General features: G+C 40.5%; 2 protein-coding genes across 3 annotated transcripts; both read left to right on the top strand.

Annotated features, from left to right (window-relative positions):
- The first annotated feature begins 358 nt into the window (after positions 1-358).
- On the top strand, positions 359-3,840 carry znf706 (zinc finger protein 706). Its single transcript, XM_037094087.1, has 3 exons — positions 359-513; positions 2,679-2,824; positions 2,938-3,840. The coding sequence occupies exons 2-3, from the start codon at positions 2,690-2,692 to the stop codon at positions 3,031-3,033; spliced, it is 231 nt and encodes a 76-aa protein (XP_036949982.1). The 5' UTR covers positions 359-513; positions 2,679-2,689; the 3' UTR covers positions 3,034-3,840.
- A 3,188-nt stretch (positions 3,841-7,028) lies between these two features.
- LOC119015104 (14-3-3 protein beta/alpha-A-like) lies at positions 7,029-16,991 on the top strand. Of its 2 annotated transcripts, none has more exons than XM_037090768.1 (6): positions 7,029-7,186; positions 9,687-9,997; positions 14,029-14,155; positions 14,645-14,805; positions 15,308-15,403; positions 15,597-16,991. In XM_037090768.1, exons 2-6 carry the CDS (start codon positions 9,701-9,703, stop codon positions 15,657-15,659), a joined length of 744 nt encoding a protein of 247 aa, XP_036946663.1. In that variant the 5' UTR covers positions 7,029-7,186; positions 9,687-9,700; the 3' UTR covers positions 15,660-16,991. The 2 variants fall into 2 exon arrangements, with proteins under 2 accessions (XP_036946663.1, XP_036946673.1); XM_037090778.1 differs by lacking the exon at positions 7,029-7,186 and adding an exon at positions 7,261-7,880.
- Positions 16,992-17,347: the final 356 nt, after the last annotated feature.

Here is a 17,347-nt window from a genome sequence, read left to right as displayed (position 1 = left end):
GCTTGGTGACATGAGATTTATTTGCTCTCATGATACATCCATGCTTAATCAGCCAGCTGTACCAGTGCGTTCACGGACGCGCGCTATAATCGTAAAAATGGACTCTAACGACGTACCTCTAGAGTTAATTCAATAGGGGAGTTACCTTTTGATCCTGTGTGACAAGCGGTGTGTTTGATAAAGAAAACCCAAATTACACATTACCGTCTACGCCACATTGATTGGTTATTTATGATATCCTGTGACTCACTACTAAAACCACAGTTTATAATTTACTGCATCTAATATTTATACTGTTTTACCCCTTACGCGTCTTAAGTCAGAAAAAAACATGGAAGCCTTTATAGCCGCGGTTTTTTTGACCCACTGATCTGCATAATTACTTTCAAAACAGAATTGTTCGATTGTCATTGAATGCAGCACGTCTTCACCTGTCTGTGAACCGAGCAGCTGTTACCCACACTCGAGTGTGTGTGCACCCGGAGAAACGACACGTACTTTTGTTTTTAAGAGGTAAGAACTGCGGTTATTTTACGGTTTTATAAGCGATGACATGTCGCTGATACTCTGAACTTGTCCTGGGTTACGTTTCCCACAGGCTTGAGGAAAGAATCACACACGGTTAGCCGGCTAGCTAACGAGATAGCCAGAGTGAGCTGCGGCTAGCATGTAAGCTAACCCACGTTACAGCACAGTGTCACCTGCAGCCCAGCCTCAGCTGAAAGCTAGATTAAAGTAGGAGGAAACAAACTGATGTGACCTCGATGACAACGGCCCAGATGTGCTGTGGTGGCTAAAATGTGTTGTGTCGCTGAGCCTAACGGGATGATTTGCCCGAGCAGGAAATGGAGAGTTGGGGAGGATATTAATGTCCAAACAGAAGCTAACTTGCTAACTCGTCTGTATTTTTTAGTTGAACCTACGTATGAAGCTGCAGTGAACCTCATACCATGCTATACCGCAAGCTCTAAGAACACGTTGGGCTAGTTTTCATGTCAGCCAGCCAACATATGGCGTTGGCACAAGATAACACGATTGCTTAAACGATTTTCCCACGCTAACCAACGCTAAGTACTGAATAACACACTATTAATAGAAGTGAAGCCAAGCTGGGTTACCAACAAGCAAAGTGGGTGTCTGCCCTCCCTCACCATCTGAGTCAGAATTTGGGAATTTGGTTACATGCACTGCCAAATCCTTAAATTGTTTAAAGGAGAAGTTCATTCAAATAGTATTTAATTATCTGTTCACCCCTATGCTTTTGGAAGTATGGGTGATGCCTTTAGACTGGCAGCCACAGTGATGTGTTTTGCGCAATATTTGTGCAAATAACCTCTATTTAAATCAATTTGGTAGTGACTTTTTTCCAGTCCCCAACCTACTCGAATTGTTAGCGAAAATGCTGCAGCACTGTTTCGCTATGAAGCCCCAGAAACTTAACCTGACTTTCCATTGGCATTGGGGTGAGTGGATAATGACTGAATTTAATTTTGGGGGGGTAAATTTATCCTTTAACGTGACTGCTGCATTATTACCTATTGTGAATGTTGATGATTATGTTGATGAAAAATGTTGGGAGCCCTTTCTCCTTTTTGCCCTGGGGCCCTTGAATGTGGTCACATTAGTTGTATCCAGTTACTGTAGACATCCTCCCCACATGCACAAGCATTTACTTGTCTCCACCTAACCTTTTACGAAGGGAGGATCTTGTTGAAAGCACCTTCCAAGGAGGAAGCGTGGGACTGGAGAAACTAGTTCACCAAACCACACAGTAACAATCCATATTCAGATTGTCATAAGGGCAGGTGAGAACTTGTTTCCCTCTCTGATACCACACCCAGAACAACCAGTGAGACCTGGTTCTGTCTCAGGATACAGTTTTGTAATCTTTTGTAATGCTGGAATCTGCCCCTTTGCCGTCACTAAGCCAAGCATTTCTAGTGTTTTTTAGCTTACTCCTTCCTGAAAGTCTTAACATAAATTACTCCCACCTTCATGTGAGTCAAGGTTTTATGGCCCCCTGGCACCTGCATTTTAGTGCAGGTTAACCTTTATCTTGTTTACTTTGCTTGACACGTGCTGACTGGCACTTGTTGGTTCTGGGTTTTTGTTTTTTTTTAAATGTGGTTATATCTGCAGACTTTTAGCTGCTTATAGGAAAAGCATTGTATTGGTCCTGTAAAAGATGAAGGAACATAATGAGAGAATTGCCTGGGTCTCAGAAGTTTTTGATGGCCCCTTTGCTATGAGGGTAAACATGGTATTGTTGGTAACCTTTCTGTGTCGGCACTAAAGTGACTATTAAAGGACTTCTTAATTGTGCATGTGTATCAACCATAATAAAAAGTTAAAGATTCATTTTTACTACTCATTTTTAAGTACTGACTTGCACTAAAAGCTACAGAGATAGTCCTTTTTGTTAAAAAATAACAATGCTAATGTTTTTGCTTCACCGGCATGTAAATTCACAAAAGTAAAAGTGGGTAAAACATTCTTGGATGATCTTTCCACTGTTCCAACCAGGGCTGTCATGGTATCGGATTTTCACTACAAAACAAATTCACAATAACCATATTCTCGCGATATGTATAGTACCTTCATTAACCTACAAGTATGTCCACAACACCGATGTGTATCAGTAAACATTAATTCCTTTGTCTTGGCTTTCTCCTATTTAGGATTTGCCAGAATGGCACGCGGGCATCAGAAGCTTCAGTCTCAGCAGAAAAATGCCAAGAAACAGGCTGAGATGAAGAAAGCCAAGGGTCATGATCAGAAGACAGCAGCCAAGGCAGCGCTAGTGTTCACCTGCCTTGTGTGCAAGGTAAGTATGATGTCTCAATTATGAAGACCAAGAAGTCAAGACCTGTTAAATTCTCCTTTTGATCACTGAGAAGTCAGCATGATATATGTTGGATGTATCGTCCCTTCCCTCAGTCCCAGATGCCTGACCCAAAAACCTTCAAGCAGCACTTTGAGAGCAAGCACCCGAAATCCCCTCTGCCTGCCGAGTTGGAGGGAGTTGAGGCATAAACGGTCACTCTGGACATCAAACCAAGTTCTCCAAGGCCCTGTACCAACTCTGCACCCGTCTCAGTCTGACAGCAATGGATGATTTGATATAACCAACATGAAGCAGTTAACCTCATTCAGGCTTTCACAGGCCAGGTTGCCTTTGACGCAACACTTCCTCCCATCCAGTCTTGTTTTTTTTTTTCAGCTTGATTTCACGTAGGGCTAAACCCAAATTTCCATGTTTAATTCAGGGCCTCTGAAGACCTGCAAGAAATACAGGAACAATCTTGAGAGGAGAATGAAGATTTCTCTCTTCATTCATATGGTCTCTCAGAACAGACTCATTACTGCCCTGAGTTGATGTGCATATAGGAATTTTTCTTGCTGCTAGCTCATGTACCTCTTTATCTGAAGCTTTGCGGGATTGTCTGATTAAACCTTTACAGCAAACTCATGGGGTAAATGTATACAGTGTCCTTAAACAGAGCATGGATCTGGCTTGGATGGGAGCATTCTGATTTAAAGTTTGCTGCAATCGAGACCTCATGTATTTTATTAGTGCTTCGAGTATTGAATCAAAAGGAGGCTGCAACATGTTTTCTGACATCACTTGTTAAATATGGAATTCCTCAACAGCGCTGTCTGCCTTGTTCTACTGCAATCTGTGGTCTATCTAATTATAATTTCATGTTGGGTCAAGAAATGTGAAATTACGCTAGCCATAAAATCTTTCGGGGGGCTTGTCGGCAACATTTATGCTTGGGAAATGAATGTATGCTCGAATGATGTATTATAGAAGTTTATTAAATTTTACTTTGTTGTATATGTGCTTTGTTCTTGAGTGTTTTTTCTCTTCATAAAGTTTTCTGCCGTGGTGCTTTGTAAGACACAGGGTAAAACAGACTGACGTGTGTTTTCTCAGGCCTGTCAGTGACAGATACTGAAGAGGTATTTGTTGTTTTACTGGTTTGGTGGACTTAAATTTTTCCCGTTTAGTGTTTTCACAACTGAGCTCAACATGTACTGCTTTTCCCTGTAGCTCTAACAGAGTACATCTATTTTCACATTATGGATATGTAAGTCCTCATAGGATCAGATGTTGTAATTTTGCAGTGATTAATGAACTAGAATGGCATATACCTTTACCTGGGCCTAACAGTCTCATTCAAACATGTGGAATCCAATTTTGCAATTTTTTAAAATTTTTATTGAGCATGTTCACACCCTAAAAAAAGTGATTTACTTTGGAATAGGAAGAAAGAAAGGGATAATTCCTTGCATTGCAAGAAGGACCGCACCCTTTTCGTTGCTCAGGCCCTAATACATGGATGTGGATTTCCATTAATTCCAGCCAGGATCCACTCATTAATCCCAACGAAAATATAAAACTGCCTTATCTTGCATGGTTAAAGAAAGTGAGAAAAAAATCTTGGTTTGTTTGTTCTCGGCTAAAACCCGTCATCCGTCCAAGTTTCATGGTAATCCGTTGAGCAGTTTCTGTGTAAATGCTGCTGACTAACCAACCAACTCTTGGTGAAAGTATAACCTCCTTTATGGCAGTAATGATGATGAATATTTCTGAGCTCAGCTTTGCAACTCAGCAGCCTTAATATCTGGCTGTAAGAGAGATGGGAAGAATCGGAGTGACTGACAGCTCATTTGGACATCATCCCAGGACAGGAGGCCGTGTTAATAATGAATGATCTTCCACTGGGACATCATATTGATCAAACACAACAGTTTAGAAAAGCATTTATGTTTGCTGCACTTGGAGGTTTTAACGCCTGGAGTCAGCTGTTTAAGGAAGATGTTCCCTGGCAGGAAATGATGCATTATATACTGTTTTACTTCAACATAAGCAACAATTTGATATTGTTTGTGCGTGTTCATTTCGAGGGGTTAAGTTATGTTTTATATAATGGTTCTGAACAGTGAAATCATTACATTAAGTCAAGCTTCCCCAGCAGCAAAATAGATATAGAAAGCATAATATTTTTCATACACACTTAACAAAAATTGAAAGAGGAAAGGGCGACGTGGAACATAGGGCAGCAACAGGAACTCCACTGCCAAACCTGAAACGGATATTCAAATCGTAGCGAAATACTGAACACTGTATATCAGCGCTGTGGTGTGGACTGATACTAACCCACCATAAAAGCCTTGTATCAGCCACACAGCTCACAACAGGAAGTGACTCAAGCTGCAGCGTTGTGTGTGTCTAATCAACAAAAACAGTGAATCCTGCTTGAACCCATTAGTCACCCGGCCATCTTTATGACTCTTTTTCATTACAAGACGCGCTCATTTCCTGTGGTCTCGTTTCTCCGGCCATGACATGCACCAGTTAAGCTCAGACTTGCTGACTATAAAAGATGTGCTGTCTTCCCATAAAGATGAGAAAGAAGAAAAAAAAACAAAAAAACCCCACAGCACTGCATTTACTGGTGTTACAAGCCTGCCATGTATTCATAGAGCTTCTAAAGAAGGCCACAGGAAAAAAAAATCAAAATCACAATAACACAAAATAAAGACAGTGCTATAGCTAGATTTTTCATTGCCAACATTGTTTCTCCACCGCCTTCCTTCCCATCTGGAAACTTGTGAATAAAAAATGTAAAAAAAAAACAACAAAAAACAAAACACAACACGTGGTCATTCATACAAACACACATCTGCTAGATCTCCTTTGTGTGTCATATCCTCCTGTCCATGTGGACTGACAGAGGAAAAAATAGGGGAGCACTTGCACAAAACGAATTAGTTATCTTAATTAGGTGACGGAATTAATTAGATCCCCACTAGCTGTAGAGCATCTATTTCCAGGCACATATTCCAGCTTGAGGAGGTGGAAACAACTGCAGAGACTTGCTCCCATTGTACTGGTGATAGATATGTTTTATGTGCCAGTGTCTTTAACAATTTACAATTCATTTTCACACCAAATTATGAACGACTGCTTGCTCATTTTTATCTTTTAATGATGACAAGTCAAGTCTTTTTTTTTTTTTTTTATGATACAGCACTGCCATGTTACTCTTCTTTCTGTCTAGGCCTGAAACTAGTATTTCAGACTCACTACAAAAGTCCTTTGCCTGCTTTTAGAACAACTCATAGCCCCACCCGAAAGCCGATGGACTGAGGCACACCCTGTTGGAAACCTGCTTATTGAGCAATTTTTCTCCCAACAAGTTGTAGCTGGAGGAGCTAATCATGCTCTCTGTCTTAGATGGAGCATCCAGGACCCGTGTTGCTTTTTTTTTTGTGAGTGTGAGCAAGGAGGTGTTTTGTAATTATTTCTATTTAGTAATGAAAAAAAAGTGTTTTTTGTTACTTGCCATTAATCAGCAAGTTTCACACACATAATTCATGTCATTATACGCAACAGCTTTTAGAGGTTGACCCGTTGAAAAAAAGCTTTTTAAATTATTTTGTATGATAGCTCAATGCACAAATTTGGTGCGTGGTATCATAGGGGTTGATAAATAAAGCTTTTTATGTAAAACCAGATAAACGGGAATGGTGGCTGACATTTCAAAACATCATTTCACGGTAATATGCCTTATTATATCAGTGAAATGATCTTATGGGGAAACTGACGGTATCGGTTGCCCAGGGCGGGGAAGGATGTCTGCTTCGAGTCAGCCACGCCCCACTTCCGGGTAGGATTCTGCTTCTCTTTCCGTAATATCGCTCAATAAAGGACTTCTTTCATCATTACTTGGTACAGAATGCAATTCTTTGCCTCCATTTGAACTGGCATCACTTTCTTCTCCTATAGTCACCCGTATACTTTCAACTCCTTCGCGTCATACCGATGCTAAAACTCTTCGACTACATCTCCCATGAGCCCTGTCGACACAAATAAGTGATTCTGTTTTCTTTTTACATATTGTCTTAATTTAGACGACCATTTAGGTTTGGGCTGATTGCGATGCATGCAGCGTGACGTCTTGATAAATCATTAAAAGTCTCCATTCGGTGAGTTTATTGAATAACTGTGCCCCGGGAAGATATTCGGTCGCCCCAGCAACCCGCGTGTGACGTCAGTCGTCCCTTTGCGACCCTGCTGCTGTGTCTTTGATTGGAGGGAAACCCCGTGGACGAGCGGGAGAGATCATCAGCTGTGCAGCCGGGAAGCAGGAACAACGTCGTGAAACGACACTCACAGGTCAGTACACATTTATTTACCTACTTCTAATCAGTGGGACTTTAGGTGGGGGGGATTTTAAATGTGGTTCGTGGACCATTTTAATCCCGCATGAATCGTCGCTTCCTCTGCTGCGAGAGGAAACCAGTGATGCGCCGCTGCTCGGTCATTGTTCGGCGTTAACTGAATGGGAACCTCTCCTGCACTCAAAGCCATCTAATTGTTTTACCCGCCGCGTTTGGCAGGCAGCTTTCGGGTGTTTCAAATTAGATTTCGCAAGCAAAACGGCGTAAAAATAACGCTCAGTGCTCGTAAAATCGAGCGTACAGGTTTGTTTTCCGGGAAGCGAAAAAAGGGCGTTAACTGGACCGGACTGAACTAAGCTAGGCTCCTGTGATTCCAGGTTAACTCGCTCGGCCACAAGTCTCATATTTATCCACCTGCTGCGCGATTTTTTTTCTTTTACATCTACAAACATAGAAGTTATTAAAGCCAAACCTAACAGGAAGGCTATTTTTCGACGTTTTTTTGCCCTCTCGCCGTGTAAAGTGGGAGCTCGGTGGGCAGGTGTGTGCCTGTGACGCGAAACTGGGTGTCCGACATTCCTCAGAAGGGTGCAGGTGTCTGCGTGCTGGCAAAACTGACTCACTGATCGTGGGATTTTTGGAAAAGTAGTCTCAAACTTTGGTACTTCTGCGTTTGTACAGGGCAGCTGGTAAGCAATCATTTTCGAATTAGTTTGTTGTTTATGTACTGCAGCAGTTCTTCAGCTTTCCCGAGGTGAGGCAAAGACATGGCAAAATCTGCTAGCTAGGGAGTAGCCTGTTTTTTCTTTTCTTTTTTTGTGTTCTTAAAAAATCTGGTGAAATGGGTGTGATCATAATTTACATGTATTGATCACACTCAGGGTCTATCTATCTATCTAGATGGATGCATGCAACTGCATGTAACTGGAATGATACGGCGATTAATCAAGTAATCCAATGGCAGTAAATTAATGTCCAACTATTTTTATACGCAATTCATGTCGTTCATCAGGGGGTGTTCACTAGGGTGTTTAGCTTCTGTCATGTAGCGATGTTCTGCTTTTCTTTGTCACATGTCATAGATAACTGAATAGATTCAACTTATGTGCCCATTCTGTGATATTGTTATACATGAAAAAATCTTCAGATTAATTAATAATGAAATTAATCAGGTTGCATGCAGCCCTCCCACACTGTCTTGAAAAGGTCAACTTGGTCATCTGGAAATTTTGGTGTCTCTTTTTCAGTGGTTCACAACATTTTATAGTCAACTGATCAGGTTTTTCTCAGGGCCGATACCAATCATTAGTAATCCAGGAGACCAGTGACCGGTAATTGTAACCAGTATCGATATGCAGGAAAAATGGTCTCAAAGTTGAGAATATGAAGTGATTGAATGTAACGACTACAATTTACTGTACTATGTACAATTTTGAGGTATTATTTGCTTACTTTAGCATGCAAATTTAAACTAATCAGTCCTGATCAGCTGTTACTTTTCAGATAGTGATGTGGTGACCACCAACAGAGAAATGATGCTCCATCAGAGCCAAAGTACTGCATTATATATAATGTGTATATATATCTTATAACAATATAAGAAAAAAAAATACATCCGCAGTCAGACAAAAAAAAAAAACCCCACTACATACACAGTCAGACTGAAAAAAAACAAAAACACACAAATAATTGTAAAAATGCTGACTATTGGCCCAGATAATAGGCTTGACCAGTGGTGGCATTTGTCAATCTAAACAACCTAAATAATAGTATGGATAATGAAACTTGGTGTTTGGTGTGAAAATAATATTGTGGCCCTCCTACCACACTATCTTGGAAGGGTTTCATTGTTCTTTTTTTTCCAGTGCTATCTCAAAATGAATCAGCCTGGGTCTAGACTATTTCCAAAGTCAAACCTTTGTATGCATATAAGCACTTTCTCTTGTGTTACTCATGAATAAGATGCCATGTGAATTTAGTAACCTGCATCAATCAAGTCTGTGCCAGTCTGTGAGTGCAGATGAGCCAAGTTGGTTGAAGTCCAGTAATTATTGAAAGAAAAATTCACAAGCATTTAAAAAGATTGAAACACCGAACAACCAATGTACCAAACGTTTTAGTTGACTTTAGGTTCATGTATAATTCTCCAAATATATGGCACTGCTCGCTTTCTTTTTCTTTTCTTTTCTTTCTTTCTTTTTTTTTTTTTTTAAACTTTATTCTGGTAGTCAGTTTGTGTGTGTTCAAATGTAAGTTTACATGCATACCAGAAACCATGTGTCTTTTTGAAATCAGGTTAGGCAGGACGGCTAACATGTTTACACAGTCTGTAGTTCTCAGTCATTCAAGTTACGTTATTAGCACCCCACTTCCCAATCAGGTTGCTCCTCTCTCCTTGTTTCTGTCCTCCCCAATGCTCTCTCTTCTGTCTTCTTAATCCCTCTCCTGTCTTCTTTTGTTTGGCCCTCTATGAACCCTCTCCTCTGTCCACACAGCCCACACAGGAGCCATGGCAAGCAAGGAGGACCTGATCGAGAAAGCAAAAATGGCGGAGCAGGCTGAGCGCTATGAAGACATGGCCAGCCTTATGAAGCAGTGTACAGAAGAATGTGATGAGGAACTCGACAACGAGGACCGCAACCTGCTCTCTGTTGCCTACAAGAACGTGGTGGGGGCTAAGAGGTCCTCCTGGAGGGTGTTGTCCAGCATGGAGCAGAAGGCTGACAATGAGAAGCTCAAGGAGTTGACTAAGAATTACAAGGCAAAGATTGAGAGTGAGCTGAACGAAGTCTGCCAATGTGTACTGGTAAGAAGCGGTTAGAGTGGGGAGGGGTGAATGGGGTGAATGTGTGGGTGGATAGGAAGGTGGGTAGGTAGGTAGAAGCCAGGAAAAGAAGAGAGTAAATGTTGATTGATGAATGGGAAGATGATGAGGTATACAACAAAGTTAAAATTCTAGTGGTGAGATGGCTCTTTTGGGTGAGAACTCAAAGTAGTAAAACTGAATACTCTAGTGGAGGCAGGGGCAGAAGGTGAGAAATAAGTTTTCAAAGGAAGAACTCCACATAGATATTAAAATGTCAAATGATGTTATGTGGAAATCACCATTGATAACTATGATTACAGGGACAGCTGTACAGTGTGTGTGTATATATAGCAATGGTACAATTTATTCCCTGCCTGCGGTACTTGTGGCCTGGCCAGGACATGGAGGTATTATGAGGGCTGGATATGTTGCGGCTAGTTTGACCCAGTGGCCTATTGCGATACTGCAGCAATGTTCCTCTGTGGCCCATGGACCATCTTTCCCCATGACCTGCCATTACAAAAGTACTCAAACTGCAAACATGGTCAGTTATTTCTCTTTCCCTTTTGAGTTTTTCCAAACATGTTGTTTTTATAATTGCAGTACTTCTTCCAGGCCATGTGCATGATGTCATCCTAGTATAAAGTCACAAATAAGATGGCCAATACTGAGAAAGGAGAGACAGGGAGAGAAAAAGAAGTATGGTATGCAGTAATAACACTTTTAGACCCAGCTCAATTTATACTGGTGAATTTGGTCTGTCAAAGACATAGACACTGGCACTGTTGTATGATATGAGAACTTGTAATTTCTTTTTTTTTTCACAGAACATAATGCTGAAAAAGATGCTTGGGATAATTTTAGCTTGTTATACCCCCCTTGAAATGTACTGTTTCAGTGCATTTCTGTCATGTGTAGAAATGCACTGAAACACATGTATCAGCTGTAGAGACCAGCTGATGTGTAATTTTTTTGTGTGTGATGCAGATACGAATATTGGGGAGCAAAAAACACAATGTTTTTAAATGGAGGCAGAATATTCAGCCGTAAACTTTTATTCCCTAAAGTGACAACAGTATACTGAAAAAAATAAACTTTGCTCAGAATTTAATAATCATAAATCAAACCCAGTTTTTAATTATGCTCTTTTAAAACCAAAAACCTTTTTATCAGTCGATATCAACACAATATGTCGATACCAGAGGGTTTTCTTGATGGCCAATTTGGCAGACGTGTTTAAAATGGCAATACTGTATATTAAAACAAGAAACACACACGCTCTGATCCGCTGGTGCAGAACATGTACGCTATTCCTTTCACCTTTTCACTGCCTGATGGTGGATGTCCTGTAGTGCACTGGTAGCTGGTGCTTCCTGCACTGGTAGTGGTGAGGTGCTACCCACCTTCCACCTAGCCTGGTGTGTTGTGATCCTTTCTCAGCACATGTTCAGCGAATCTGGCAAGAAAACACATTTGTAATCTATCAAACAGTGTCTCTGCTGTTTTTGATTGTGTTTTTACGTATTTATTCCTCAGAGCTGAGAAGACACGTGTACAGTACAAGCTGCAGGCAGCAGAGAATCCCCTCTGTACATTGAAGTCTTTTGACTTCACTGTTGCAGGAAAAGCTCTGTCCTGCTAATCCAGGAGCAAACGAACATTTTACATTATACATTCATGAGGTTATTTTAAAGATCAGCTCTGTGTTTGATTTGAAAAAAGTAAAGGAGGAGCAGAGTTGACCAGTGCAGAGAAATGTCCGCATGCAACATTTGGTGCGAAACGCTGTGTCAAAGTTGTCGGGCCAAATGCCGAGCAGTGTACTGCTGCGACTTGCGCTGAAGGGTTCTGAATATTTTAACTTCTATGGGAGTCCAAAAACTGACTCACAGAAACACGTCTAAATGTCTTTTTCAAGTATCGCCCAACCAATATATGTATTTATTTGACAACACGAGAATGAGATTCAAATATCAGCTATCTTTCTTTAGAATAGCATTTGAGAGTTTGCCAACATTACATAGTCAACCTTTACGAACACGCACTGGATTGCTTCGCTTTTGTTTCTGTCTTCTCTTCTCTCTTGTCTTCTTGTTTCTCTTTTTTTTTTTCTCTCTGCAACGTTATTGACTTTCTTGTGGGAGTGTTGAGGTTGCACAGAGTGTAGCTGCTTCATACTCTTTTCTGCTTGCCTATAGGTGTCCAAATACAACATAGTATTGATGTCTCATATGAACTCCAGACAGTGTCAGGACCTGATTTTCCAGGCATTGTTTCATGTGCAAAACAGACAGCATGTCTAGTTTAATAATGCTTTGTTTTAGTCACAGTTCATCTTGGAGAATATCTGAATATCTGTGCCATTGATTACTCCAGTAAGCAGGAAAATAAGTACTTCTGAACAAAAATAAGTACACATATTGTATATTGGATGTGATCGTGTTATGTCATGGCGTGCATGAGAATTCACATGTCGAAGAGACAGGCTAAAGCTTCATGTTTGAAATCTTTCCACCCTGTAGATAAGTGATGCTTTATTCAAATGAAGGATCCTTGCCTCAACAGATGTTTGAATATCGTACAGATAATAGTATTTGGATACATCCTTAAAAGGACGACTTCAGAGTGAGTTTCTGCATTTTTATTTTTATCTTTTTTATTCTCCGCCGGGCAAAAATCTGGAGCGAGGGGATCATGCGTTTGTGTGTGCGAGTCTGTCTCTGTCCATCTGTCCGCAGCTAATGTTGCCTACTCCTCATCAGCCTAATATTTTCTGTGCAGATTTATGACTGTCTGCTCAAGGACCTCTTGTTGATTCAGTTTTTACTATCTACTTGACTCCTCACTCCTGTTAACTGGCCAGCAGGGGCCACAAAATCAATAAGTGCTTCAGTTTGGAATCTTGTTACTGATCGGGGCAACGTAAGTGCCATTAATGTTGGTGGAGCCTTTTGTTAGTATGTCCACTTTTGAAATTGACATTTACATCACTGGTGTTTTTGTTTATTGCTGCCACTTCATTCTTCTGCTTATATAGTGTGTACATGCACACTGGACACGCATCCTGCCCTGCACAACCTGTTCCTCACCCACATGCCCCCAGACACACTTGGCAGAGACCTGTGCCCTCATTTCTAAATTAATTCTTGTCAGAAGTTGGTGTATGGATGAATCACTGAAAGTGCGTACACACAAATATTCAGATTCATAACAGTGCACATGTCCTCCATCGATTTCAACCTCATTTAGAAGCAACATGTGATGGACGCAGTGAATGCCTCTGGCACAGAAATAAAAAAAGAAGTAGATGACAAACTGGCAGGAATTAGAGGAGAATCCCTCCTGAGAGGGACACAGATGTACTGGATGTCTTGGGTTCCCTTTTTGAAAAAGGAGTAAAGCACACAAGCTTAGTGCGCCAAGCCCCAGCATCTTAACCAAACCTCTACTGGTCAGTGAGTTAGAGTTGAAAGAAGACCCATATCTGCATCAGTTTAAACTGAATTTGTCTTGTTCTGAACCATTGTTATATTACGTTTTTGTAAAAACACATATCTTCATTTGTATTATCATAAGTCATGTTTTTTGTGTGTGTATATGGCAATTAAACAGGTGTTTGTTCATTTTTAGGAGGCTTTTATTCAATTTTGTAAAATAACTCCCTTATATGACATGTTAGATGTATTTTCCAAAGAGGTATCAATTTAAATTGTGTGTAGCATTTCTCATTTCTCTAGTTGATGTGCCTATGAATGGGTCAGCTTTATAATGGAGGACCATGCATTCTCTTGTCAAGTTTGTTTTTTATAAATCCCAAAGGTAACTCACGAAGTGCCTTACACCTTCCCATGTGCATATGCAATGTTTGTAAATGAGGATCCTGCAGTCTACACAGGGTCTCTGTCAATTTTCTAAACAAACATGTTCTACTTTGAAAGTTTTGTGGTTCATATGTTGTTGTCCTCCTCTCTTAAATTTGTTTTATTTATACCATGTTAGTTTTGTTAATGTTTGCACACTTTGCCTTGCAGGAACTGCTCGAAAAGCATCTGATCCCCAAAGCCAAAAAGAAGGAGAGCCAAGTCTTCTACATGAAGATGATGGGAGACTACTACCGTTATAAGGCTGAGGTGGCCTCTGAGGACAAGTGTAAAGCTGGTAAGTTTAAGTAGATAACATATATGTGTGTGTGTGTGTGTACAACTTTTGTGTACCACCAGGTGGCAGCATGACTACCACTGGTGGTAGGCGGGCCACAGTTTGGGAATCACTGCCATTGTCAATAGTGCACTCATTTTATCTCCATGGCAAATCCAGGTGGTTTGCTTGGATACTTTAATTGGAGAGCCATAATCAATCAATAGAAACACTTCAAAGGACACAGCCAGTATTCCGGGAGCCTGCAGCTACACTTCCAGACTCTGGAAGGTTAACTGCAGCTCTACAAGGGAGTGTTGTGTCTCACTCTAAAAGGATTTAAACTGTGTTAATTTTGCCAATGCTGTTTGTGATTTCCTGAAAGAAGTAGTAACATGCAACATCATACACACACAGGTGGTGCACAGTGGAATGTACTTACATTCAGAGCAGTAATGTGGACATACCTTAAATTTCTGCTTCCCGATTGGTCTGTTTTCTTGTGTGTAGAAGTTGAAAGCTCACAAAAAGCCTACGAGAAGGCCTATGAACTCTGCAAGGAGGAGATGCCGTCTACACATCCCATCCGCCTAGGCCTCGCTCTTAACTACTCTGTCTTCCACTATGAGATTGCCAACAATCCTAAAGAAGCCTGTGAGCTGGCCAAGAAAGTAAGAACCGTTTTCTTCTCAGATTAGTGTATTATTCAGATTCAATTTGATTTGTCTTCTCAAAGTTGAATCTGCTGAAGTGTATTACATGATGAGGGTTGATCTAGGTCTGGTGTGTATTTTATGACGGAAACTGCTCCTGCCTCATTACCTGTACCTATCAGTTCAAGAACTTGAATGATTGAATGAACTGGCTGATTTCACAACTGGCACTTTGACTTGTCATGTTGAGAAATATACAAAAAAGGAGGATGTAGAGTGAACTTGGTCAGTCTAGCTGTCCGTGTTCTTTTTGCCCAGTTCTCAGCAAGACATTTTTTAGCATATTTCCCTAAACTATTTATTTAACCTCTCTATTACCAAGTTTGGTAATGTGTAGCGTTGTCCTTTTGAATTGCAGTCATTGACACTTTGATGATGCCAGTTTAGGCAGTACATTGCTGTGGTTGTTTCTGCTGTTTCTAATCCACATTAACACCTAACTCTAATGTCTCTCCTCCAGGCCTTTGATGACGCCATTGCCGAACTGGATACTATCAAGTGTGACTCGTACAAAGACAGCACCTTGATCATGCAGCTGCTCCGTGACAATCTGACAGTGAGTGTCTCATCTTCATCTCCCAGCACGTCGGCCGTGTCTTCTATTCCCACTCTCTGTTCTCCATTCTCTCTGTTCTGCTTTCGTTGAGTTCCGCACCACTTGTCAGACTCGACTAAATATTTTAGATGTTGAGGGGTTTTCCTGATCTTGTTGGTGTGTACTAATCCCAGTATTCCTTGCTTTATTGCAGCTGTGGACTTCAGATTCAAGCCAGGCTGATGGAGAGGATTCGGAACAGCAGACAGCCGAGTAGCACCGCACACCAGGAAAAAAAACAAAAACACAAAATTTTTACCTCTCACCAGCCTAAGTTGTTTGTCTGGATGTGTTTGCACATACGTGCACAGATATGTATGTGTACACCCCACTCACAATGTGTAAAGTACAGTTTGTGTGTGCAGATACATTGAAGTGTGTGTGTGTGTGTGTGTGTGTGTGTGTGTGCGCGCGTGTTAACTGTAAGAGCACCTCCACAGAGAAGATAATGGAATAGAACTTTTTGTTTAACATTACACTCATTGTGTTGAACCTTTTTTTGTCTGTAGTTTAGCCCCGTTGAAATCCCTCCTTTACATCTAAATCAGCCCCATGCTCTTTAACCTTGATCACTGTAGCAAACAAAAACAACAAACAAAAAAACCTCTTAATGTAATTTTGAAAATGTTTGTGTTTTTACTTGAACTCAACATTTGCAGACTTTCAGACACTTTGAAGCATGTAAACCTTAAAAATGGTCACAGCCATTCATCTCATCAGGCAATATCCGTGAGCGTATGGATGGCAGAAATTAATCTGGTAGAGATCTGTAACCATATTGCTCAGTGTCTTTTGCAGCAGGTTGTGTTTTTAGCGTTGATACCATGTGCCATGTCTCAGTGGGTTCTGTGTGCTTTCGGGCATAGGAGAGGTTTTCTGTACGACTGTCTACTTTGTGAAAACGGTGGTTAGACTTTGGTCGGGAGGATTACATTCCATTTTACTGACATCATTTCACTCGCAGTGAAATGTGTAGGCTATAATTTCCTGCAGTTTCTCATAAAACACAACAAGGTATGGACAGCCTACGATAAAGTGAACAACTTGACAAAATGGCTTGATACTGTAACTTTTTGATATTTTATCTTTAGGCAGTAGAGAGGATACTTTTGCCATGTGCTTTTACATGGCTTTCTACTCTTTTCTATTCAGGTGTTTTTGTATTTTCTTTTTTTTGTATTTTATTCCTTTTTGACTCATGGAATGCATGTGGTTCTCAGTAGTCTGGTGTGAGGGTTAGCTGTGTCTTTAAAACTGGCAAGTTTTGCTAAGGGTTTATCATCAACCAGGGTGGTTTACAGTAACTTATACCTTCCTTGAAAGAACATTGTGAAACAACAAGCTAGGACAATGCTAAATATACACTTGTTAAATTAACTTGGTAGAAAGCTACGTTACAACCATTTAGTAGTTACAAAGTAGTGCTGGTTTCTTCTAATTACAGTGTATTGGTTTCAAAAAGAGGGGATGCAGGATTCAGAAGTTACACTCGGAGTACGTCATTTGGTTATGTGGTTTCATGTAAGTGGAATTAAAACATTGAAATCAACTGTGCTGTCCTCAGTGTGTGTTTTCTCTCTCCACGTGTGAAATTATATGTTGACAATATATTAATTCTTGAGTATCCATGTTGGTTCATCAGCTCAGTCTGCCACTTTGACATCCTAAGTGTGATTGGAGAAGTGTCCATGTTAAAGCCTAGAAATGAGAGTTGTCACATTGAAGTGGCACAACATTGGACTTTCTGATCTTATTATAGATAACTCAGTCTATATTTATGTGTATGTATACTACAGGGAAACTAAATTATCAAATCTGATAAACAACTTTTTTGATTGTCAGAATATAGACTGCTGATAAAATTAATTTGAAAAGTGCTGGTTTGGCTCTGATGCAGCATGTAAT

The sequence above is a fragment of the Acanthopagrus latus genome, chromosome 3 (genome assembly GCF_904848185.1).
Source record: "Acanthopagrus latus isolate v.2019 chromosome 3, fAcaLat1.1, whole genome shotgun sequence".
Lineage (NCBI taxonomy): Eukaryota > Metazoa > Chordata > Actinopteri > Spariformes > Sparidae > Acanthopagrus > Acanthopagrus latus.
Note: the sequence above shows the minus strand (reverse complement) of the source record. Positions and strands in the feature narration are given on the sequence as shown.